Source organism: Anomaloglossus baeobatrachus, chromosome 4 (assembly GCF_048569485.1).
Source record: "Anomaloglossus baeobatrachus isolate aAnoBae1 chromosome 4, aAnoBae1.hap1, whole genome shotgun sequence".
Taxonomy (NCBI): domain Eukaryota; kingdom Metazoa; phylum Chordata; class Amphibia; order Anura; family Aromobatidae; genus Anomaloglossus; species Anomaloglossus baeobatrachus.
In genome coordinates, this window is record NC_134356.1 from 454,940,402 (window position 1) to 454,966,200 (window position 25,799).

The window sequence follows — 25,799 nt, forward strand, 5'->3', positions numbered from 1 at the left end:
GGAGTGGGGACGTGCGCTTCTTTCACATACTTCAGGGATCCCCATTGCCCACATACGACTTGCTCTCTGCCTCTGCCTTGGGAGGGGCCATACCCTGGTTTGAATACTTCCAGATCAGGTCTTTCTTGACCGGATCAGGCCGGGAGGCACTTTATGCTGCCCCCCCTCCTCATTTGAAAAGCTCTTTCTTTTGGAAGAGGCTCCGGGACATACCCTGTCCCTCATCTATAACCTTTTGATCCAGAAGGGGGATGTGGACGAGCTCAAATTTGTGGGGGGATGGAGTAGAGACTTGGGCGTGACTATCCGGGTTGAGGAATGGAGGACTGCTTTTCTTTTCACTCACAAATTCTCTAGGGCTTGTTCGGTTCAGGAAAAGGGTTATAAAATTCTCACCCGCTGGTACCGCTGTCCTCGTGCCCTACACGCAATCTTCCCTTCAGTGTCAGACAGATGTTGGCGGTGTAATCACGAGAGGGGGGATATGTTGTATATATGGTGGAGCTGTAGCCTCATTAAGCCTTTTTGGAGTGGGGTCTTCTCGGCATACAATAGCATTAGTGGGGAGGCCCTCTCTGGTTCTCCACAAATCGCTCTCTTATCTATACTACCGGGGTCTATTAAATCTCAGAAAATGGGTCTATTGCGGTTTTGCTTAGCGGCTGCCCGAGCCGTGATCCCCAGACACTGGAGGTCCACCCGTGCCCCCGCCTTGGATGAGTGGCTTGAGGAGATGGCCTCCCTTTACAGAATGGACAGTCTCACTGCTGAAATTCAGGACGCTACTGAAAAATGTATTAAGATCTGGAGTCCCTGGGTCATGTTTTTGGATTCTCCGGACTTCAGGTCCCTCTTTGGGGCGAGTTGAGACTCTATCTATATTTTTCCTGCCAGTTATTCCCGGCCCTTTCTTGCCCTTCCCCATGATCCTTTTCCCCGTCATCATTCACTTTGTCTACTTCCCTCTTTCTTTCTCTCTTTATTTCTTTTCCTTTGACTGACCATTATGTGCCTCTATGGTATGAATGGTAAATCTTTGCTGTTTATGGTATAGTTTATGGATTTTATACTTTTATAATGGTTCAAGACAGAATGATATAAATGTTCTTAAATGTTCTTTATTGTAACAAACTGTATATGGCTGCAACCATGCAAAGCCTTTCATGTTTCATTGCATTCTTGGTTTGTTTTTTTTTGTTTTGTCTCTATTTGGGGGTTTGCCTTGGTCTGCAGCCCTGCTTATTGTAACCAACCTTAATTTTTCAATAAAAAAAGAGATTAAAATAATATCTGAAGAAAGATGTTTATTTTAAACACCTGTAGTATTTAATGTAAAGGTCTAATATTTTCTAGACTCACTCTAGTTGCTGTAGATAACGACAGTTTGTTCAATTTGCTTATTTTAGTACATGGGAAATACAGAAGAGAATCCACATTGAATTGAATAAATTCTGAAACCTGTATGTATATCGTAAAGCCTAAAGAAGTGAAAAATTCAGTTCTGTCAAAAGGGAATGAAATCACGGGCTAAGGGGGAAGCAACACGTCCGTAGGAATCAAATTCAGTTTTAACCAACTTATTTGATTGAAGGCCAGACATCCATCCAAACCCTAACATGTAATCCATACTACGTATAAGGAAGAGCCTGGGTTTGCCAGGTATAATAATGCATTGTCTCTTTACATGCTAACTTTTTCCTTCATGGGGGTAACTGAAAGACAGTTATACAGGGGACTTGACTCATGGCCTATATAAATAAAAAGTGAGACAAGGGATACACTTGTTTAATTCCTCAATAAAGCTTAAAATATTCTAGTATCCATTCATTTACCAGAATACAAAAGCATAGAATATGTCTATGATAGTTCTATGATACTTCTATGATTCTATGAATATGGACCACTTAATGCTGCACCAAAGCCAAATTTAGAGCGGGTATAGAGAATAAATCTCCATTCACTAGAGTCTCGAGCCTTTTTAGCATCTAGTGAGAAAGCACATTATAGCAAACAATAGCATCCATAAACCATACTGCCCTTCAACCAGTATTTCTGCAACAGACTCAGGTACGCATATTCCTTCTGCCCCTGCTCTGTGGCAGTCATTGCACTAGTTGCCTATCCGCAACAGAATCCAACATAAACTTATCACTCTCACTCACAAAACTCTCCGCACTCCTACATCTCCTCCCTTATCTCTGTCTATCACCCCACCAGTGCCCTCCGTTCTGCTAATGACCTAAGACTGACAATTTGAACCTCCCACTCCCGTCTTCAAGATTTCTCACGAGCTGCGCCAGTGTTCTGGAACAGACTACCAAGAACAATCCGATTAATTCCCAACATCCCCACCTTTAAGTGGGCCCTAAAAACGCTTTTCTTTAGACTAGTTTATCACCTCACCTCCCTCATCTAATCTAGTCCCATTCTGTCCTTCATAAAATTTACCTTTAATTCTTGTCCCCTGTATCTCCTGATTCAATTCCCCTCAATGTACTTTTTTACTCTCTGTACCTGTATAAATTCTGGCTGGTGACCGATCCATGCAGATGGTTTTGAATCCTCTATTAACTTGATGGCTGGACCATATATGACAAGCTTTTTTCCCCCCAATCACCTTTTGTACCTCCCCTATCTCCTCATAGACTGTAAGCTTACGAACAGGGCCCTCACTCCTTTTGGTATCTGAATCGTGTTATTTGTATTGTCTCATATTGTCTGTACATGTCCCCTCTGAATTGTAAAGCGTTGCGGAATATGTTGGCTCTATATAAATAAAAATTATTATTATATTCCTTCTAAAAGTCTACTCAGATGTTTGCACTTGGCACAATGTGTGTGATCATTTCTGTAGTTACTCACTGCTTTGTGTGCTGTCTGTCTCACTTCCCTCAAACAAATCATGAATGTCCATATTTCTTTTATAGTCCATAAATGTGACTCTGTGCTGTCTGGCCTGTAAAATACAGAATATATTTAGAAAAATAAAGTATCAAATCTTATGAAAACATTAATTCATACACTACATGCTACATTTGAAGAACTGAACAGTGCAAATAAGGCCAGCTTCACATCAGCAGTATTCTGCTGCAATGCCGGATCCGTCAGAAATGTGGTACAGTTCAATACAGTTAAATGGAATCGAGGCAAAATAAGGCCGCATATGACTGCATGTGACCTTATCTTGCCGTGATTCCATTTTACTGTATTGAACCGTAGCGCATTTCTGACGGATCCAGCATTCCGGCAGAATACCACTGATGTGCGTGCAGCCTAACATTGATATGAGCAAATGACTTATTATTCATTATTAGTAATAAGCGAGCACTACCATGCTCTGGTGCTCAGTACTCCTAAAGAGCAGTATAATGGAAGTCAATGGGGAACTCGAGCATTTTTCTAGAAGATTTCCCATAAAAATCCTCAAGTCCCTCATTGACTTCCATTATACTCGGGTGCCCACCCGAGCACCAAATGCTCATTACGAGTTCTGACCACCCGAGTATGGTAGTGCTCGGTCATCACTATTTACTATAAATTGGTGTTTTGAGGCATCTTATTGAGAATGGAGTGGAGTCTAAGGGATCACTCACACTAGCATATAATTCGGACAATTGAAATGTGAGAAATAAAAAAGGATTGCACTCTGACCCCTGTTATTCAATGAGCTAGTGTAGATCTGTAATTTTTTTTTCTCAGCTGTAATCAGCACATGGATGACAAGTAAGAGACCAAATTGACCTACTTTCCTGGATGAAAATTGGACCCATTTTTTTATACACTAGTGTGAGCAAACCCTAAAACCTCTCCATTGAGTGTGATCCAGGTCCTGGGCTTCCTAAAAAAAGCTCATTATGAGCCAGGTAGGAGGCTAATTAATTGTTAAGTGATCTGTTCACACAACTCTACCTGGAGAAGGAAAGGCTATGCCAAGGCCTGCACATATTATTTTTTAAATTCCTGATATGTCTTTAGTTTAAACAATAATTGCCCTTGTACATTGACGTCATCAGTATATAGTGATCAGCACAGAGATATTAGTAGCCCATGCTAGGATTACTGGGCTTAGTCATATAGAAAATTGTCACCTCCTATTTTTTAATTATTAATTTAGATATATTCTAGTTTTCTAATCTGATGGTATTATATATTAAGTATAAGAAATCATAAATCTATGAGGGAGGGTTCTAGTTATGCTTTATGTCCTGTGTAATAGTCATTGTACAGGGAGACAGATTATATCACCCTGTAACTGAGAGAGTTATGGCGATCGCCTATTATGAATAGTTGGATCCAGTGGCACAACTAGAGTGTAATGGGCTTTGGTGCGAAATTGGAACTGTGCCCACCTTCGCCCTACACGTTGACCAGATGTATGGGCACCTGTAGAGTTCAAAATTCTATAAAGACATACAAATTGCCCCCTACCACTTCATTATGTAGTAATGTCCCTCATCCTGGTATTTATGTCTCCCATCCTGGTACAAATGTCCCCATCCTGGTATATATGTCCCCATCATGGTATATATGTCCTCATCCTGGTATATATGTCCCCATCCTGGTATATATGTTCCTCATCCTGGTATACATGGTCCCCATCCTGGTATATATGTTCCTCATCTTGGTATATATGATCCACATCATGGTATATATATGACCTCAACCTGGTATATATGACCTCATCCTGGGCCCATCCTGGTATATATGTCCCCATCCTGGTATATATGTTCCTCATCCATGTATACATGGTTCCCATCCTGGTATACTGTATATGTTCCTCATCCTGGTATATATGATCCACATCATGGTATATATGACCTCATCCTGGGCCTATCCTGGTATATATGGTCCCCATACTGGTATGTATGTCCAGGGTATGTAAGCAGATTTTATTGGTACAAAGAGTGCAATTTGTAGGTGATTATTCTTTTACCTGGCCAAGCACACATTTTAATGCTTTAGACAACTGCTATAATGTCTGTTTAATGTCAGGCAATTTTGAAGTTTTTGATCATACATGGATATGCTTAAATAAGCACTCCTGCTAACATTGTTATTGTTTAAATGTGTATGTATGTGGATGTAATGTAGTGTGAGTGTGGTAATATACTCACCTATTGCTGCCCTCTGGTGTCCAGCGCTGTTCTGCTCCTCTTCTCAGTGATGTCACCGCTCATCAGACCTGCCACCTCATTCTATACTCTATGATGCTGCGCTCTGTGTGACCCGGAGGAGTCTGCAGAGCGGTGACGCCGATCAGAAAAGCAGAAGTAAAGCGCTGGACACAGAAGAGCGCGGTGGTAGGAGAGTATATTAATACACTCACACTACATTACATCCACATCCACACTCCAAAAATCCCAGTTTGTGTTTTTTTACAAAAACATTTTTGGTTTTATTCCTATATTTTAATTTGCAGCCAAATTAATACTGGAGATAAGTAATATCTGCTCCTGCTACACAGAAAAACATTCTTGTAACTTGAAGCATAGGAATCAATTACACATTGTTGTCAAGCCATGCCTGAGCACTAGAATGAATAAATCATTTGTCTCTATCAAGTGTCTCTCTTGTAAGAAAAATCTCAGATTTGAAAACAATATCTGTCTATGCAATTGATTTTGATACTCACTTGAAAATCTTGTTAATAAATAAACAGTTTAAACAAAAAAAGAAAAATAAAATCTTAATCTCTATTGCTTTCCATCATACTGATATAAATGTACCCACACCAAGCCTCTTACCCATGTAACTTGTGGATATCGGGATATATTTGCTTGTATCCGTTTCACCTTTTCCCACTCCGACTCCCATCGTCCATATTCAGACTCCCGTCTCATAATTCTCTCTAATATTTTGCCATTCTCATAAGAAATCTTGCTTAAATTTTGCCGATGATGGGTTGCATTCAGGCTGCTCATACCAAAAAATGTAAAATAACCAAGAGTACTAAGGATTATTTTAAGATGAATATTTCAACAAGGAGCAGAAGTTCTTAATGCATTTCACATCATTAATAAAAATGGAGCGGTAATGGGTATTTTCAAAGATTGGGTACGTGATATCCCCAGCAGCATTCAAAAAGACAGCACACATTGGAATATGGTAAATCATGCAGGCTTTGCTGCATATGAAAGAGCTGGGAGCACAAGTCACAACTTCAACAGTTTGCAAGAATAAAGGAAGGGTACAGCATGACTAAAGCCAGTCAAAAGAAAAAACGTTTGGTACCATATTAGCCAATAGAAAGAAGAATATTATTATATCTCTTAGAGATAGTTCACACAAGTGTATAATTGGTCAGTTTGCGCCAATAACCGCATAGGGAGGTCATAGGGCTCCATTTTAACTAGTGTCAAATGGCCAATATTACACACAGTGGTGTAACTAGAGTTGGATGGGCCCCGGTGCAAAGTTTAGACCTGGGCCCCCCCTCCACATACACAGACACTTGGGGTAAGGCATACCTCCCAACTTTTAAAGAAGGAAAAGAAGGACAAAGTTTGCGGCGCGCACAGCGCGCCGCGGCAAATTTTTAGGCCACGCCCCCTAACCACACCCATTTCACAGTCACGCCCATATCCACTCCCCATCCACACCCATTCAGCATGGACACGCAGGCAGCCGGCGGGCCTCCAGCATGGACACGCAGGCAGCCGGCGGGCCTCCAGCATGGACACGCAGGCAGCCGGCGGGCCTCCAGCATGGACACGCAGGCAGCCGGCGGGCCTCCAGCATGGACACGCAGGCAGCCGGCGGGCCTCCAGCATGGACACGCAGGCAGCCGGCGGGCCTCCAGCATGGACACGCAGGCAGCCGGCGGGCCTCCAGCATGGACACGCAGGCAGCCGGCGGGCCTCCAGCATGGACACGCAGGCAGCCGGCGGGCCTCCAGCATGGACACGCAGGCAGCCGGCGGGCCTCCAGCATGGACACGCAGGCAGCCGGCGGGCCTCCAGCATGGACACGCAGGCAGCCGGCGGGCCTCCAGCATGGACACGCAGGCAGCCGGCGGGCCTCCAGCATGGACACGCAGGCAGCCGGCGGGCCTCCAGCATGGACACGCAGGCAGCCGGCGGGCCTCCAGCATGGACACGCAGGCAGCCGGCGGGCCTCCAGCATGGACACGCAGGCAGCCGGCGGGCCTCCAGCATGGACACGCAGGCAGCCGGCGGGCCTCCAGCATGGACACGCAGGCAGCCGGCGGGCCTCCAGCATGGACACGCAGGCAGCCGGCGGGCCTCCAGCATGGACACGCAGGCAGCCGGCGGGCCTCCAGCATGGACACGCAGGCAGCCGGCGGGCCTCCAGCATGGACACGCAGGCAGCCGGCGGGCCTCCAGCATGGACACGCAGGCAGCCGGCGGGCCTCCAGCATGGACACGCAGGCAGCCACAGTGAGGCGGCCGGTCGCCCACACAGTGAGGTGGCCGGTCGCCTTCACAGACAGGCGGCAGGGGGGCGCCCGCACAGACAGGCGGCAGGGGGGCGCCCGCACAGACAGGCAGCCGGCCGACCGCACAGACAGGCGGCCGGCCGACCGCACAGAGAGGCTCCGGCCGGGGGTGAGGGGGGGGGGGGAGGGAGGGAAATCAGCGCTGGGGAGATTTTACTGTACCAGCAGCAGCACAGGCAGCGCTCCTCTCTGTTATGCCACGTCTACTGGGATGGTAGGAGGGAAAAGCAGGGATGCGGAGAGAGAGTGGGTGGGCGGAGCCCGGGAGCCGGCCGTCCCGATCGTGGCAACGGGACAAACAACGTAAAGCGTGAAAGTCCCGCTGTATCCGGGACGGTTGGGAGGTATGGGGTAAGGGATAATGACACTGACACTCGGGGTACAGGATAATGACGCTGACACTTGGCTCTCACCCACAGCACCCTGAAATCCCTCTATCAGCACCCAGCTTTCCTATGTTCTGATATTTATCTTGTCCTCAGCACCCAGCTTTCCCATATCAGAGCATGAGAAAGCTGGGTTCTGAGAGATGTATATCAGAACATGGGAAAGCTGGGTGCTGAGAAATGTATATCAGAACATGGGAAAGCTGGGTGCTGAGAGATGTATAGCAGAGCATGGGAAAGCTGGGTACTGAGAGATGTACAGCAGAGCATGGGAAAGCTGGGTACTGAGAGATGTACAGCAGACCATGGGAAAGCTGGGTGCTGAGAGATGTATAGCAGAGCATGGGAAAGCTGGGTGCTGAGAGATGTACAGCAGAGCATGGGAAAGCTGGGTGCTGAGAGATGTATATCAGAACATGGGAAAGCTGGGTGCTGAGAGATGTATAGCAGAGCATGGGAAAGCTGGGTGCTGAGAGATGTATATCAGAACATGGGAAAGCTGCGTGCTGAGAGATGTATAGCAGAACATGGGAAAGCTGGGTGCTGAGAGATGTATATCAGAACATGGGAAAGCTGGGTGCTGAGAGATGTATAGCAGAGCATGGGAAAGAGCCTTTTTCCCTCAGCACAAAACATTTCCATCCCATACTTGTATCTTTGTCCCCCCTGTATAAAGTTCTCAAAATACTATAACAGCCCCCACATAGCCTTCCAAATAATTGTATAAAGGGTCTCACATAACCCTTCATATATTAGAATGCAGATACATAGCCCTCCATATATTATAATGCACCCCCATAATCCTCCATGTATAAAGTAGCCCTTCAATTATAATGCATTTCCCATAGTTCTCCATGTATTAAAATTCACCCCATAGTTCTCCATATATTATACTGCACCACATAGTCCTCCATGTTTTATAATGCACTTCCATAGTCCATGTATAAGGTAGCCTCCATAGTCCTATATGTATTATAACACAACCCCATAAAACTTCAGATGGTATTATGCAGCCCCATACTCCTCCATGTATAATTCACCCCTATATTCCATGTATAAGGTGTCCCTTCATTTTGTATTATACAGCCCCCCCCCCCGACCTCCATTTTAATGCAGCCCTATAGACCTCCAGTATAATGCAGCCTCATAGACCTCTATGTATATTACACCTCTATATTCAATGTATAAGGTGTCCTTCATGTTTATTATGCAGCCTCACCAGGCCTCCATATATAATAATGCAGCCAACCTCTCCAGGCCTCCATGTATAATATAGCAGCCAGCCTCCCAGGCCTCCATGTATAATATAGCAGCCAGCCTCCCCAGGCCTCCATGTATAATAATGCAGCCAGCCTCCCCAGGCCTCCATGTATAATAATGCAGCCAGCCTCCCCAGGCCTCCATGTATAATAATGCAGCCAGCCTCCCCAGGCCTCCATGTATAATAATGCAGCCAGCCTCCCCAGGCCTCCATGTATAATAATGCAGCCAGCCTCCCCAGGCCTCCATGTATAATAATGCAGCCAGCCTCCCCAGACCTCCATGTATAATAATGCAGCCAGCCTCCCCAGACCTCCATGTATAATAATGCAGCCAGCCTCCCCAGGCCTCCATGTATAATAATGCAGCCAGCCTCCCCAGGCCTCCATGTATAATAATGCTGCCAGCCTCCCCAGGCCTCCATGTACAGTATAATGGAGTCTCCCCAGGCCTCCATGTACAGTATAATGCAGCCTCCCCAGGCCTCCATGCACAGTATCATGCAGCCTCCCCACCCCAGGCCTCCTTGTACAGTATCAGGCAGCCTCCCCACCCCAGGCCTCCATGTACAGTATCATGCAGCCTCCCCACCCCAGGCCTCCTTGTACAGTATCAGGCAGCCTCCCCACCCCAGGCCTCCATGTACAGTATCATGCAGCCTCCCCACCCCAGGCCTCCATGTACAGTATCAGGCAGCCTCCCCACCCCAGGCCTCCATGTACAGTATCAGGCAGCCTCCCCACCCCAGGCCTCCTTGTACAGTATCAGGCAGCCTCCCCACCCCAGGCCTCCATGTACAGTATCATGCAGCCTCCCCACCCCAGGCCTCCATGTACAGTATCAGGCAGCCTCCCCACCCCAGGCCTCCATGTACAGTATCATGCAGCCTCCCCACCCCAGGCCTCCTTGTACAGTATCAGGCAGCCTCCCCACCCCAGGCCTCCTTGTACAGTATCAGGCAGCCTCCCCACCCCAGGCCTCCATGTACAGATGCAGCCTCCCCACCCCAGGCCTCCATGTACAGTATCATCCAGCCTTCCCACCCCAGGCCTCCTTGTACAGTATCAGGCAGCCTCCCCACCCCAGGCCTCCATGTACAGTATCATGCAGCCTCCCCACCCCAGGCCTCCTTGTACAGTATCAGGCAGCCTCCCCACCCCAGGCCTCCTTGTACAGTATCAGGCAGCCTCCCCACCCCAGGCCTCCATGTACAGATGCAGCCTCCCCACCCCTCCATGCACAGTATAATGCAGCCTCCCCACTCCAGGCCTCTGACCACCGTGTACTCATATATATATAAAAAAAAAAACCAAGTACTCACCGCTCTCCTCCTTCCACTGCTGCTCTGTCCTGACGTCTCCTTGTTCCACTGATGCTGTACTCCCGAGTCCCTGCTCTCCTCCTTCCACTGCTGCTCGTCCTCCCGGTGCTGCGGTCGGCGGCGTCCTCCCTCCCTGCGCTCTGTGCACTCAGCACAGCAGTCGCACAGGAGTGACGTCACCGCACAGGCACAGGGGCAGAATGATGATGCAGAGCGGCGCCGGCCGCTCTTTGCTTCATTATTACTGTGCGCGGTGACGGGGGAGGGGGGCCCCGGTGCCGCCGCTGACATCGGGCAGGAGGGCCCGGTGTCGGGGGCGGCAGCGGGTCATATAGTGGGCGCGTGCACTGTGATAGATCAGCGCAGCTTCTCTCTCACTGATGCTAATGCTCTGGGCGATGTACACACTACAGCCCAACTTGCTGTGAGTAATACTTAATTTTTGGAGGACATTGTCCTCTTTTTGTTGCTATTTTTATATTTAGTGTAGGGACCTACAGACATGAGGTCCCGTGACGAGGGTGTAGGCTTACGTTTTATGGCCATAAATACCAACAAAAACCTCATATTTTTTTGTTTGTACAGGATACAGCCAGGCCCCTTTCTGTTGGGCCTTGCATTGTAGAGTGTCTGTCCGTGCATGATGCACAGTGGGGTACGGCTTGGCAGCCCGCCTGATCTAATAGAAGGGCGTCACCTAATAGGCTGCGGGTTTGTGACTGTGCCATCTGCATGTGAACAGCGCTCTAGGCAAGCCACTTGTGTGCAGTTTTATCATCTAGCATTCGCCTCCCCTCCATTCCATGGAGGTGTGTGTGTGATCTGCTTCTCCTGCACCTGTGACGCTTCCACAATAGTGGGGGTTTAGCTGTATCCTGGTAGAGCATTAGCTTTTGGCCTGGGCGATGTACACACTACAGCCCAACTTGCTGTGAGTAATACTTCATTTTAAGGACCATAATACATGCAATGTCAGGGCAGCTCCGCCACCCAATGTGAACCAACACATGGACCACACAGAACAAGCTTCAAAAGGAACCTGAAGACCCAACTGTTCCGACAAGCCTACAACCTGCAGTAAACCTCAGTCTGATACAGCGCCACACGACCCTCTTCTCTACCTTCACCTACCGTATCCTCTCCTATCCCTTGTAGATTGTGAGCCCTCGCGGGCAGGGATCTCTCTCCTCCTGTACCAGTCTGTGACTTGTATTGTTTATGATTATTGTACCTGTTCCTATTTTGTATACCCCTTTCACATGTAAAACGCCATGGAATAGATGGCGCTATAATAATAAATAATAATAATAACAAGTCACATCCACAACTGGGGACGCTACCTGCTCGATTTCCAATATGGCTATCTGTCCCCAGCTTTACTGAGTATTATTATCATAGTGTCATTTATTCCATGGTTCTTTACATGTGCATAAAATGTCTTAGAAGGAACCTGACAGATCCCCTAAGCCCACCAAACCACCAGCAGAAATATTCTTATGTAAATACCTTACCTAAAAAGCTCTTTCTTCTGTATATCTGATTCCAGTGAGTGGCAAAAATAATTGTTAAAATCCATCTGCAATATGTTAATTAGGTTCAGAATAGGTGGTGTGCGAGTGAGTGGGATGAGTAGTCTGGGGAAAACAACGCCCCATGGACTAGTCTGAACCTTATTAACATATTGCAGGCGGATTTTAACAATTATTTTTCGCAATACACTGGAATCAGATATACAGAAGAAAGAGCTTTTTAGGAAAGGTATTTTGACATAAGATTAACATATGTGGGGGTTTTTGAGGGCATAGGGGGTCATGCCGGGTTCCCTTTAAAGCTAGCTATGCACAGATTATTGCTGGCATCCTTTGACATTAATGTATAAGCAAATCGGCTTATTGCTCTCATCACTAAACATATTTACATGCTTGGTCATTCAAATCGCTGCATTCATAAAAGCATCGTGCGCACGTCTCATGCACAATCTTCATAAATTGTGCAGAGGACACAGGACACAGGCATTTACGCTGCAGTGCAATACGCAGCGTAAATGCATGAAATTACGCAACGTGCGCATGAGCCCTTAATGGTTGGTAAGGGATCAAATACTTATTGCTCTCTGCAAAATGCAAATAAAATTTATACAATGTGATTTTCTGGATTATATTTTGGATATTCTATCTCTCACTGTTAAAATTAACCTACCCTTAAAATTATAGACTGTTCATGTCTTTGTCAGTGGGCAAACTTACAAAATCAGCAAGGGATCAAATAATTATTTCCTTCACCGTATACACAATTGTCACCAAAATCTATTTCCATGTCTGTGCTGCCCCTTGACACAATACTTATTTTGTCTTTTTAGGTACCTGCGCTGGGGGTAGAAGTTCCAATTGTCTACTCGTCCATGAGACTGACGTATAGCACTCAATCTGTTTGAATGCATGAGGTTCTGCTTCTCTGTATGGGCTTCTAGTTCTCGCTTCATCTGTATTATGATCAAACATATAAAGCATGAAAGCAAATTCGCTTATTGGACAATTAAATCTATATACAAATGCAAAACCATTTTGATTTTCACTTTAATTCACTTCTCTGCGAGCAATACAACTCCAATGATTGCCTTTTCTGAATATGAAAAATTATTAGCTGACCACCAAAAAAATAGAATGAGTATAGTTGCTGTTCTATACTGAAAGGAAACCTGTCAGGTCCCCTATGTCTTCTAACTTAGCCGCATTCATACCTGTATGCCCAAATTCCCCTGTATATCATCAATACATCAATATGCAATAGGTAACGATAAAGAAAAAGTATTACCACCATACACCAACAGGGGGACTAATATCACAGCCACACCATACCCTCCTATGTAGCAAGACTCTGACCTTAATCTTCCAAGCTCCTGGACCTCCTGACGCGTTTCATTGGACTCATCAGGGGAGAAACAATGGCCAGTAGAGCAATCTTAATATTGCAAGAGGATGGGCATTATAAACAAATATCCAATTTATATGAATCAGCTCACCGTGTAAGGCTCAATCCCGATTCCGTCCTGGAGCACGGACAGGCACTGCCACAGCCCAATGAAATGCAGAAAAAAGAGGATGTCCAGCTCTTCAGGCAAAGAATCACGTCTTTATTTCATCATGCAGACACAGAGAATGACATGACCAGCACTACGCGTTTCAGGTGAAAACACTCACCCTTAATCATGATGCTGGAGAGACGGCGCTACAGAGTTTATACGCAAATGCTAACTAGCAGAACAGATGTTTAAATCACTTAAGCACTTTACATATTCAAAAATAAAGTTACCATGAAAGTTATTACATGTAAAATAAAATGCAAATACAAATACAATGTAGGTATCAATAGTTTTCTGGACTAAGTTAGGAATGTATATAAATTCTGACATATTAATTGTGGTGCACAAATATACATATGCAGATATGACATCTACAAGTAAGTGCACATAAAATATATGCAAATGCATGACTATATATATGAATGAATCTGCACATATATGAGGATGCACACAAGACTTTTTTACGTGCATAGCTACAATATTTTTTTAAAAAATTTATTTATCTCCCCCTCATGTGCTATTGAAAAATCATGCTACCTTTAATTACAATTTTGGGTGCAAAATGACCAGAATTGCCTAAAATGACCCATTTTTGTGCAAGCGCTGTACTCCAAAGAATTTTTAATAAATTTTTCTAGGGAAAAAAAATGTTAAGAAAAATTTTTTTTTCTATTATGTAGAATTTTTTTTCCCGGTTTATTAATATTAGGCTGTACCCAACTGAGTGAGATGAAAATATATATTGTGTTCAAGCAGAGGCCACCAAATCGTATTGTGAGTTATAATTATCTGTCAGATAATACTGACAGAATAACCAAACTCTAAAAGTGCCACAACTGGATTTTGCAATGCATTCATTTCTGATTACAGCATTTGGGATTAAATTTCAACAATTTCAAGAGGAACTAAAAATGCACCCTGCGGCTAACATGCATTCCAACCAATATGAAAGAATCCATGCGCAGAAGACGGCAAAGAAAATCGCATTGTGGCTGAGCAGACATAACACACAGAAACCACACAAGCCGCACATAGTGTGAATTAGGATCACATTGATTAAGGATAAATTTTTTTATGTTGTAAGTGACTAGGTTACCAATAAATATTTTCAGACCTAATGCTCATGCGTCTGGTCAGTGTTAATAAATATGTAATTACCCGCATTGTGGCTGAGCAAACATGACACACAGAAACCACACAAGCCGCACATAGTGTGAATTTAGGATCACATTGATTAAAAGTGAATTTTTTATGTTGTGAGTGACTGAATTACCTATAAATATTTTCAGACCTAATGCTCATGCATCTGGTCAGTGTTAATGAATATGTAATTACCCGCATTGGGACTGAGCAAACCTAACACACAGAAACCACACAAGCCGCACATAGTGTGAATTAGGGTCACATTGGTTAAAAGTGAATTTTTTGTTTTAAGTGATTAAATTACCAATAAATATTTTCAGACCTAATGCTCATGCATCTGGTCAGTATTAATGAATATGTAATTACCCGCATTGTGGCTGAGCAATCCTAACACACAGTGCTTAAGTGATTTAAACATCTGTTCTGCTAATTAGCATTTGCATATAAACTCTGTAGCGCCGTCTCTCTAGCATCATGATTAAGGGTGAGTGTTTTCACCTGAAACGCGTAGTGCTGGTCATGTAATTCTCTGTGTCTGCATGATGAAATAAATACGTGATTCTTTGCCTGAAGAGCTGGACATCCTCTTTTTTCTGCATTATAAACAAATGTCCGGCTTAATATTTTATGAGGACAGGCATTATAAACAAATGTCCAGGCTGTTGCTTATTGATATATTATCCCTGTGGTCATTATGATATTTGTCAGTAACTGTCAGGGGTCTGGATTGTGATGAGGATAATAGTATCACCCCCTTATTTGAATAGACATATCTGACATCATTCAGGTTAATTATTGCACCATAGGTTTTGTACAATGTGTGTGGCTGGGGTTTTTGTATTATAAGTGCTAATTGCAGACCACACTCATTAACATGCTTTTTCTCTGCCATGTTTAACAACTGTGTAGTTAATTAGTCTATATTCCCCTTATTAATTTTGGGAAGCTTTTGGCCGCTTTATAACAGTTTGTTCAAGAATAACTGTGTGTGTGGGTTTTTCCCCACATTATGGTCTTTTCTTCTATGTCAATTCTCCAAGTAGGACATTGGCTGCTTTGGGCAGACCCCATTTTTTGTTTGTTTGTGTGTTTTTATCTCTTAATAGATCTAATAAAGGTTGTTTTATATTTAATTTCTTTTATACACATTTCAGTATTGCCCTGCTGTTTTGATAAATAATTCCTGGGTAATTATTTTAATCCTTCTGGTACTTTTCTAATTTTTGAGAACATACAGTTTTGTTTTAAAACAGATATCAGCCGTTTGGTACCCGTGGCTTCAGTATAGAGAAACACAGCAATTTCAAACCTGGTTACTCACAGGCGCTCTATCACAAATATTCAAGAAGCCGGGATGGGCTCCCGGACACAGAATTTGGGCGGCATCACAATACAGACCTTCTCCTTCTCCCCCCCATTTCCTCATGTCTTCCCCTCCTTCCCTTTTTCTCTACCTATCTTTCTCTACCTCTCTCTATATCTCTTTCTCACCTAATTGATATACATAGGGTCATGTTTTCATACCTATTGAACCAGACTATACAGAAGGAAGTTGCCTTTAACACTTTACACGGAATAAATATAAAGATAGAAGATTATTACATGTTAAAATTAAGATGTTCTATAGGATGTTATACAGATTTTACCTTCCACATGATTTGCGATACATTTCATAGTACCATACGTTTTACGAGACTTAAAGACATAGGTTATTTTATAATCTTCATATGCTGTAACATTGGGTAACATGAAAGACCCTTATACATTTCTTATCTTCTGTTATATGAAAACTTTTGAAATAATAAAGAAATATTAAACGAAAAACAGATATCAGCCAATGAGTCGCAGTAGTTAAAATTTGAAAGCAGCAAATTATTATAATTATTTTTTTTTCACTGCTGAAATTGACCAGTGATGGCTCCTTTTTCAGATCCGCAGCATGTCATTTTCTCTTTCAGTAAATGTGTTTAATGGCTCTTTTCCACTTGCAATTTTCTGGTGCGAGTGCGATCCCATCAAAAATTGGATTGCACTCGCACCAGTGTTAATCAATGAAGCAGTTTCCTCTTTCCTGTTATTTCTCGACACGAATGGTGATCTCGGTGCAATCGCAGCATGCTGCGTTTTGCAGCGAGTCACTGCTCACGCACCCCCATGCAAGCTTATGGGAGCGTGTGAAACATCGCACTGCACTCGCATGTTATGCGACAGCAGTGCGGTGCATGCAGAGACAGACAGCGGAGGATATGGGGAGAAAGTACTCCCTTCATCTTCTCCGCACCTGTGATGGATCGCAAGATCCCGCAGCAGAGCGTCATTAGCATATCGCTTCCGATGCTCTCCCATCGGAAGCGGTACGCAAGTGTAAAAGAGCCCTGATTTTCCCCATAGCCTATAATGAGATGTGAAAATTCCAAAGATAATGCAGAGCAAGCTGTCAATCACTTTGCTGAAATGTCCTTACAGCCGTCGCTCACTGTATACTGAATGCTGACTGAAGCAGCTCCAGCACTTATCTATGACTGAAAACCGCAGCTCCAGGAAGGAATAAAGTTCATTTCCTCCATGTAGCCAGTCTTTCAGTAAGGCCTCTTTCACACGTCAGTGATTCTGGTATGTATGTGACAGTTTTCATACATACCAGAAATCTGAAATACGCAACACATTAAAATCAATGGGTCTGCGCACACATCTGTGATCTCATTGACCGTGTTTCCGTGCGGTGTACACGCGTGTCAGTGATTTCCGAGATATGTTCGTTTTTTCTGGCATCACTGATGTCCAACGGACCACACTATGGTGTGATCCGTGAAACATGTACAAAAAAAACACATACATTGAAAATAAAAAGCTTTTTATACTCATCTTCTCCAGCAATGCTGTGTTCAGCCGCTGCTCTCTGCTACTTCCAAGACGGCTAATTATGCTCATGCATATGCGGTTATGCATGGCACAGCCGACCCGGAAGTAGCTGCAGCAAGGGTTAGTGGCGGCTGGAGACACAGCAGAGCCGAAGAGTTCAGCACAACGGACAGCAGGAGCAGGGACAGGTGAGTATACATCCATGTACAATCACGGATAACGGATCACGGATAGCACATGGATAACCAACGTGTGACGTGAATCACGGCACACAGTGGGACATATGCGTTTTTTTACACATCAGTGAAAAAGTCTGTGTTTTTCATTGATATGTGAAAGAGGCCTAAGGCAGTCAGACAGCATTAACGATGTAAACCTGTAGATTAACCCTATATCTGGATGCTAACAATGTATGGGAACATAACATGGTCCCTTTAGATCGTGTTTTTATCTTAAAGGGTACTTCCTACAATCATAATATTTTTATTTTTTTACAAAACACAGTAAATACATACTTATTGTTAAAACACAGGCTCATTCAGATGTCCATGAAAATTGGTCCGCGAATTGACCGCAATGCATGGAATGGGTGTGGGTCTCCTAACCCAATGAAACATCCTCATAGGCATATTTGAGACTGCTGAGTTCAATTCAGGAGACCCCCATACAGTCCATGCACCAAGCTCCATGAGCATGCTGATTTTTTAGGGCCATCTAAATCAGTCTTTAGTAGTACTAAAAGTTTATTTCTTGCTCCTTTGTGTATTTTTCATCTCTATCTGCCTTTCTGTGTATCCAACTCGATATAGCTGAATAGGCAGTCTTGTTTTAATACTGCTAAAACTTACAGGTCCTTATGACTAAAATCACCTTTTATTGGTTTTCATTAAAATCCATGTTTAGCAGAAAAATTCATAGCCAAACTCGTTTCAGGTTTATGACCTTGATCCAGTGCTCAAGGATGTAAGCCTGAAATGCGTTTGGATATGAATTTTTCTGATAAACATGGGTTTTAATGAAAACCAATAAAAGGTGATTTTATTCATAAGGATCCGGAATCTCCTTTTCCTTCATTATGTTACTGCAGGCCAGTGGTTTAAGGAGTGTGTTCCTGGATTGATATATGCCATGGGCAGTTTATTCAACCACTATATTGATGAACGTACAAAATCCTTTTTTCTTTGATACTGCTAAAACTACATTTCCCAACAGTATTTGCTTATCATCAGTGCTACAGACTTCTCCCTCTCCTATGTGCTCTTGACAGATCCCCCTCTCTGAGTTACTATCAAGCTAATCTAAGAGTAGAATTAACTTTATGCTTCTATGCATTGTCTGTTCCTGTACAGTGATACATATGGCAGAGGATTATCCTCTTCCATATGCATAAACATAGCAACATTTGCAGTTCCTTATAACTGATCTGTCAGCAGCAAGCAACACAGCTATGCTCTGCACTGCCTAGTTTTTACAAGCTTAGGCCTCTGCCACACTCACGTGAAAATCACGCACGTGCCGAGAGACATGTATTTCCCCTGCGTGTTGCGTGCAGGTAAGTACGTGTCTCTGGTACGTGGGGGCCACGTGTGTTCTACGTGTTCTATCCGCGATAGCACACGTAGAACCGGTAATTTACATACTCATGTGGTCCTTCCTGCTGTCCGCGCTGCTGTCCGTGGTGCTGATCTTCGGTCTCCAGCCCTCCAGACTCCCTGCTGCTGCTGCCAGGCAGTGAAGTGAATATTAAATGAGAATAATGAGCGGCGGTCGGCAGCAAGAGGCAGCAGCGGCAGAGACAGGAGGGCTGGAGAAGGTGAGTAAATGTTTTGGTTTTTTTAACTGACACATGTGTTTTCTCCGGCGCGTGTCACACAGGACCGCATCCACACTACACCCATGTGATACGGGTGCGGGCCGTGTGACACCCGTGCTGCCGGAGAAAACACTGACATGTCAGCGCTTTGAAAAACGCACACACGTGCAAACGCACACGGACACACGTTCCGTGTGGTTTTAAGTGTGCGTGCCTGCTACCATAGGGTAGCATTGCTGAACGTGTCTCCGTGCCGCCGGTACGTGCAAAAAATGACAAACACGTGCCGGCGGCACGGATGTGTGTCGCAGGCCTTATGTGTGGAGGAGTGGAGGAGAGTTGATATCTGCTAGAAACTAGCTAACAGTGATGTAAAGACACACAGGTAGCTATACTGATGTAGATTTCAGAAGATATAATTGGTCAGTCAGGGTAGTGTACATGAGCAGACAGTAGACAGGAGCAGAACGTTTATTGTAAAGGTAAAATTCACCCTATGTTAGAGGTGGAGGCAGAACAGAGCTATGCTGGTAGGAAGCCATCTGAGAGACATTGCACTGGACATGATCAACCAGGAGCATTGGACTTACAACAGAACAGTTCCATGGCAACTAAACAGTAAATGGAGCTAGGAGGTGAAGACTTTGGAGGGTGCTATGTGCAAGACAGGGCAGATTTTAAAAAGTTATATTGCACAAATGAATATATATATGTGTACATTATTATAAGACGACATTGTATTTTGGGATTATTTCAATTTTTTTTGTTTTGTTTTTGTATGTGCTAATTAGATACTTCAATAGAAAAGAGAGTGTCTGAGTCAGTCAATTGCTGCTAATGTGCATGTTCATTTCTTGAATAGGAATCATGGCCTACAGTGACCAGTGTGAAATTCGCAAGAATTTGTATCTAATAAAGATTGTCATATGAAAAATAAAAAAATGACATTTTTTAAAAATATAGATGTAATGTAAAAACAGATTTTAACGGTCGGTCATCTTCTTATGGATCATTACCGTCAACATACCAAGTAGATTTTATATATATATAATATATATATATATATATATATATATATTGTGAACTGTACCATGGTGTTCAAGTGCCACTGTACATTTTAACATAGACAATAATAATTCCGAAAGTGCTATACATATTTGTCATATAATTCAGTTTGACAAGAACAGAAGAAAAGGTGATTTCTATAAGAATCCACACGGCTGTATGTGACAATATATGATCCCTCATTTTTCCAACATTTTCTAGCTGTGTGCAGCACTACAGAAATATACTTGCCAATTGATGAACAAGCCTTCTAACAGTATACACAGCTGCCAAGGGCATCATGGCGGTAGCACACAGATGACCCTTCACAGCAATGGTTCAAAAAGCCAACTGTTTCTTATGGACCTGCATTTTTCCTCAAAACGTTTTACACATTTATTCAAATTTTGCATTAAAAGAAATTAACCTGTGCACTAGACTTGTCATTTATTTGGCTCAAATGTGGGTGAGGCTAATCAGTATTTGCACAAATATATTGTTGACAATTTTTTAAGGCCTTATTACTAGTGATGGGCGAGCATTAAAATGCTCAAATGCTCGTTCCTCAATTCGAGCTGGTCAGATGCTCGGACGAGCGCAACGTGAGTAATGACCAGTATGGAAAGTCAATGATTGTTCTGTTTGGGTCTGCGGCCACATACAGTTAGCTATAAACAGAGCATTTCCAATGGGTTTTTTTATTCTTGTCACACTGTGTCCAAGAACACAGTGAGAGCCATACAGAGACTGCGAACGGCTTTCCCTGGGGTGCCTGCACCCACCATGTAGTGATACGAGCCTGTGCACTGTGGTCGTTGTTTCATGGACTAAACATCCAAGCACCCGTGATACTCGATATCTGAGCACCCCAATGACTGATGGAGAAACGAGCAGTGCCAAGCACACTCGCTCTTCATTAGGTAATAAGTAGTGATGAGTGAGCGTGCTCGGCACTGCTCGTTACTTGATTGAGCATTGTGGTGCTCGGGCACTCGCGCAGCAAGGCCTAAAAAACCCCACCCTCCTTCTCATCGGAAATGCTGTTTATAGGTGGCTGTATGTGGGCGGAGACCCGAAAAGGCCAATTATTGACTTTCCATAAAGCTCATTACTCGCGTCAAGCTCATCTGAGCATCTGACCAGCTCGAATAGAGGAACGAGCATTATAATGCTTGCCCAGTTACTAGTTATTACCACATATTTGGCAGTGAAGTCGATGGCAGAATAGGTCTCATAGTTTTCTATGGGATAATTTCCAGCATTGCGTGCATCAGTTGTGCAAAATTGATCCTGAAGCCAGATCAAAAAAATTACTGCATACACTAGTTCTCTGCCTGACATGTGTACAAAGTTCAGCTTAGCCATAAAACTGGCCAGACAAAATTGATGTATGTGAACCTAACTTCTTCTACAAAAGTATCGCACAACATACCCACCATGATAAATTTGGAACTTCTTTTGACTGCCTAGACAAAGGCATTTATTTACATTGGATGATTATCGTGTGCGAGCATTCCTATGACTGTGTAGTGCCCCACGGGGGAGGCGGTTAACCTACTCGTTGCTGGGCCGTTGACTGTCGTTGTCACGGGCAGCCTAACCTGGCTTCCTTGCACCGAGGCAGGATCATGTGGGTAGTAGTAAGGCAAATGTCGTGACGCCACCTGTGGTATGCGGCCAGGGAATGGGCCGCCGGTGCTGTCGCTGTCCTCCGGGGCAGATGGTGGTAGCAGCTATGGATGGTATTGCTCCCCACAGGTGGAGCGGGCCCCGGGGAGGATGATGAGGGGAGTAGTAATGGCGGGAGCCGAAGCGCGGAGCGGCAGTGCCGGTAATGAAGAGACAGGGTCTATGGCTGCAGTTCAAGGTTGTTTATTCACTTTTAGTGCTGTGCCGCTCACCCGGGTAATACCAGTCACTTGCTATGATGGCCTCCGTCAAACCCAAACCCATTAGAGATCAGTCCAGTTTGGGTGTTCGGTGGGTTTCCTCCTTGTAACACCTGTCTGTGGATGCCCTGCCTTGAAGCTATGAGGGGACCCTGAGTTTCGCGAGTACAACTCTTGTCCCTATATGCAGGTGCCGCGGTTCCGCTGTGGGGTCTGAAGTCATTCAAGGACTCGGATCCCATATGGCCCTGTGCTCTAGGGCACTTTGTGGTGAGGGAAGCTTGAAAATTTTCCCGTCCAGGCATATTCTGGAAAACCAACGTGGAGTATGCTCTTCCCTAGGGTCCTGCCGCCATGTGTGGTGTCGATTCCGTGGGGAGCAGGTTGACTCTCCCCACGGCAATCGTGTGAACTCCTCCTCCTTTCCACCGGAGGACCTGTAAGATGCGACTGCTCCGTTCCTCTCCTGCTGGAGAACTCTCTAACTGTTGTGTTTGCTCCTGACTCGCCCTGCTGGCTGCACCTCCCCCCTCTCAGGTCCTAAGCTAGTGGGACTGGGGCCCCTGTGTGAGGGCATCCTATAAATGCCACTCTGTTGGCGACCCCTTTATTACCCCACCCTAGCCCAGTCCCCAGTGGGAACAGGGCAACCTGGTGTGTAATTGAGTGTGTAATGTGGTGAAACCGGGACTGACCTCTTCAGGATCCAGGTTTAGCATTACACCCAAATTTGGGTGCAATACTCTGTGGCGACTGAAGCCTCAGAGGCGCCACAACTGCTACGTTTCTGTTTATTGGACAGTGTAAACAGGCTGAAGATCACAAATGAGCAAAATGCTTGTTCATTGGGTGAAAATATTTTTAAGCATGCTTAAATATCATAGTTCACTTCAGGACATGGTCCCATGCAAAGAGGAAATGTGCAACTGAGAACAAAAATATTCTATGCCCATAGTATAATTGTATTATTGAGTACCAACCATTCTGTGTGCATGGAAAGTGTCTAAACAAGCCATTAAATGATCACCAATCAGTTCGTGTAAGCCCATCTGAAGTTCAGGGTGTATTAGGCAGCATTATTAAATGTGGACCATTGTATTAGATTTGCTGTTTATGTTTTATGGTCTCTTGATCACTGTTTGCATCTTACCTGTGCTTTTTTCATATTCACAAGGAGATGCATGGGTGTTTCAGAGCCTTTAGTATGTACTGCAGGAACAGCCGTTGATACCTATGACAAGAAATGTGATTTTATTCCTTTTTCATGAATTCCTTGTTATTTTGTTACCCCTTATATATTCCATTTCTCTCCATATTTTTTTCTGTGTATAGTGTGTAAGTATGAATACCTATTAACATCTCTAACGCCAAAAAATCCTAGCGTTGAGGAAAAAAGAAGCACAGTACCACCAGACGCGAACTCTGTGGGCCTCCTACTTTCTGCTAACATCCTCGGCAACACTTCTGATTATTAGGGCTTTTCCACTCGCGATTTCCTGGTGCGAGGGCGATCCGATAAAAAAATCGGATCGCACCAGTACCAGTGTTAATCAATGAGACAGTTTCCTCTGTCCTGTTTTTTCTCCACACAAATCGGGCTCTCGGAGCAATCGCAGCATGCTGCGTTTTGCACCGAGTGTCGGCTAACGTGTGTGTAAAATCGCACATGTTATGCGAGTGCAGTGCGTGCACGCAGAGACAGACAACGGAGGAGATGGGAGAAAGTGCTCCCTCCCTCTTCTCCATAGCTGTGATGTGATATGATGCGATTTCAAGATCGCAACACAGATGCATGACCCTCGGCTGAGACCTGAAGTAGAGGGTCATTAGCATATCACTTCCAATGCTCCCAAATCAGAACTGGTACGCAAGTGGAAAAGAGCCCTTAGACTCAGGATGGGAAGGAGATTCACAGAGCTCTGGACCGGTGGCCATGGGCTACTGACATGCCGGCTGGACCAAGGTCCTACAAATCTCATTGCTCCATTAAGTACTTTCATGCAAATTTTACATGTTAAGTCTAGATAATCTCCTATCACAATATGTAGTAGTAGTAGGTGTATTAATAATAATATTAGCAAATACCTCCAATTAGAAATGTAGTATAGTTCTTTTGATTCACCATATCGCTTACCTCATGTTCAGGGCATTGCAGGACCTTAAGTATCCATGGTTACAACCATGCATACAGTCACAGTTAATTAGTTAGTTAGTTGCTTGTGGTCATAACCATGGATACCTAAGGGTCCTGCAATGCCCTGCACATGAGGTAAGAAACAGTGAATCAGAAGAACTATACAACATTTCTAACTGGAAGTAAAAAACGTGTTTAGACATGTATTGAGGTGTACCCATAAACTAAAATGGGCAAGACATAGCAAAAAAAACAAAACAAAAAAAAAAAACAAAACAAAAGAAAAAACGTTTTCATGACTACATTTTGTCAGGTTTAAATAGTATTACATATTCTTTTATTGATTTTCACAAAAAGATGGTTGACTTGGGTTTTTTTTTGTCCCCCCCTCAAAAAAAAATTAAAGTATTGTATGCATTATTTTTCTCGCTAATTCTCCATGAAAGACATTTATGAAGATAGTTTGAAATTCAAATTTGCCACCTTCACCAAGTTTCCCTAATTTGCGTAGAATATTTTTGTAGCATATCACAAAAATTAATTAGTGCCCGGAAAATATGTATAATACACTTAGGTCTCCTAGTATTGTAATGCAGACACAGCCTTATTAGGCTATGTGTCCATGGGAGAATGTAGCTGCGGATTTTTCTGCATCAAAATCCGCAGCTTTCCCGCAAAATCCGCACCTTTTCAAAGGTGCGGATTTGCCGCGGATTTACCGCGGAATTGCCGGATTTGATGCAGATTTTTTTTTTTCCCAATTTTAAAGCCAAAATCCGGATGAAAATCCGCAACAATAATTGACATGTTGCAGATTTTTCCGGATCAAAATCCGCACGAAATCCGCTGCGGAAAAATCCGCAGCGTGGGCACAGCATTTCCAAAATGCCATAGAAATGGCTGGGAAGTGCCTGAGCTGCAGATTTTCGGGAAATCCGTGGCTTTTCCGCGAGAAATCCGCTGCAAAATCCGCGCATTTTCCGCAGCGTGGGCACATAGCCTTAATGTCCAAGTGACCTCAACTTATCTAGCTAGATGAAAACGGATGGTAAGTGGTGGTAACCAGCAGTCTACTTAACTGCACACTGCAGTTTCAGATATTTTAGGATACTGAAATTCTATAAATGTTCCAAAAATCTTTCCCTTTTTATGCACACATGCCTGCCTTCCTGGTGATTGTCCACAGGTGGTACAAATGGAAGAAGCTGTGGCTTTTTTACATGGGGAGTGCAAAAGAATATCCCAGTTTGTGGGTTATCAAGACCTATTTTGTTTGCTAAATGAAGTAGCAACAGCTATTTCTCAAGCTGTCCAAAAATTATCCATTTATTTAGGGAGGCAATAGAAGTGTACTGTTAGCAACATGTAGAAACAATGGCTTCTCAACTAGGAGTGAAAAAAAATATTCG

General features: G+C 44.0%; 1 protein-coding gene across 1 annotated transcript in view; it reads right to left on the minus strand.

Annotated features, from left to right (window-relative positions):
* Positions 1-25,799, minus strand: part of LOC142303850 (uncharacterized) — a 45,316-nt gene that overhangs the window by 10,679 nt on the left and 8,838 nt on the right. Inside the window, exons 2-5 of the mRNA XM_075345649.1 lie at positions 23,407-23,487; positions 12,787-12,905; positions 5,745-5,913; positions 2,863-2,956 (exon numbers count right to left, since the gene is read on the minus strand). Coding sequence (XP_075201764.1) covers positions 2,863-2,956; positions 5,745-5,913; positions 12,787-12,905; positions 23,407-23,487 — 463 coding nt within the window. The remainder of the gene's footprint in view (positions 1-2,862; positions 2,957-5,744; positions 5,914-12,786; positions 12,906-23,406; positions 23,488-25,799) is intronic.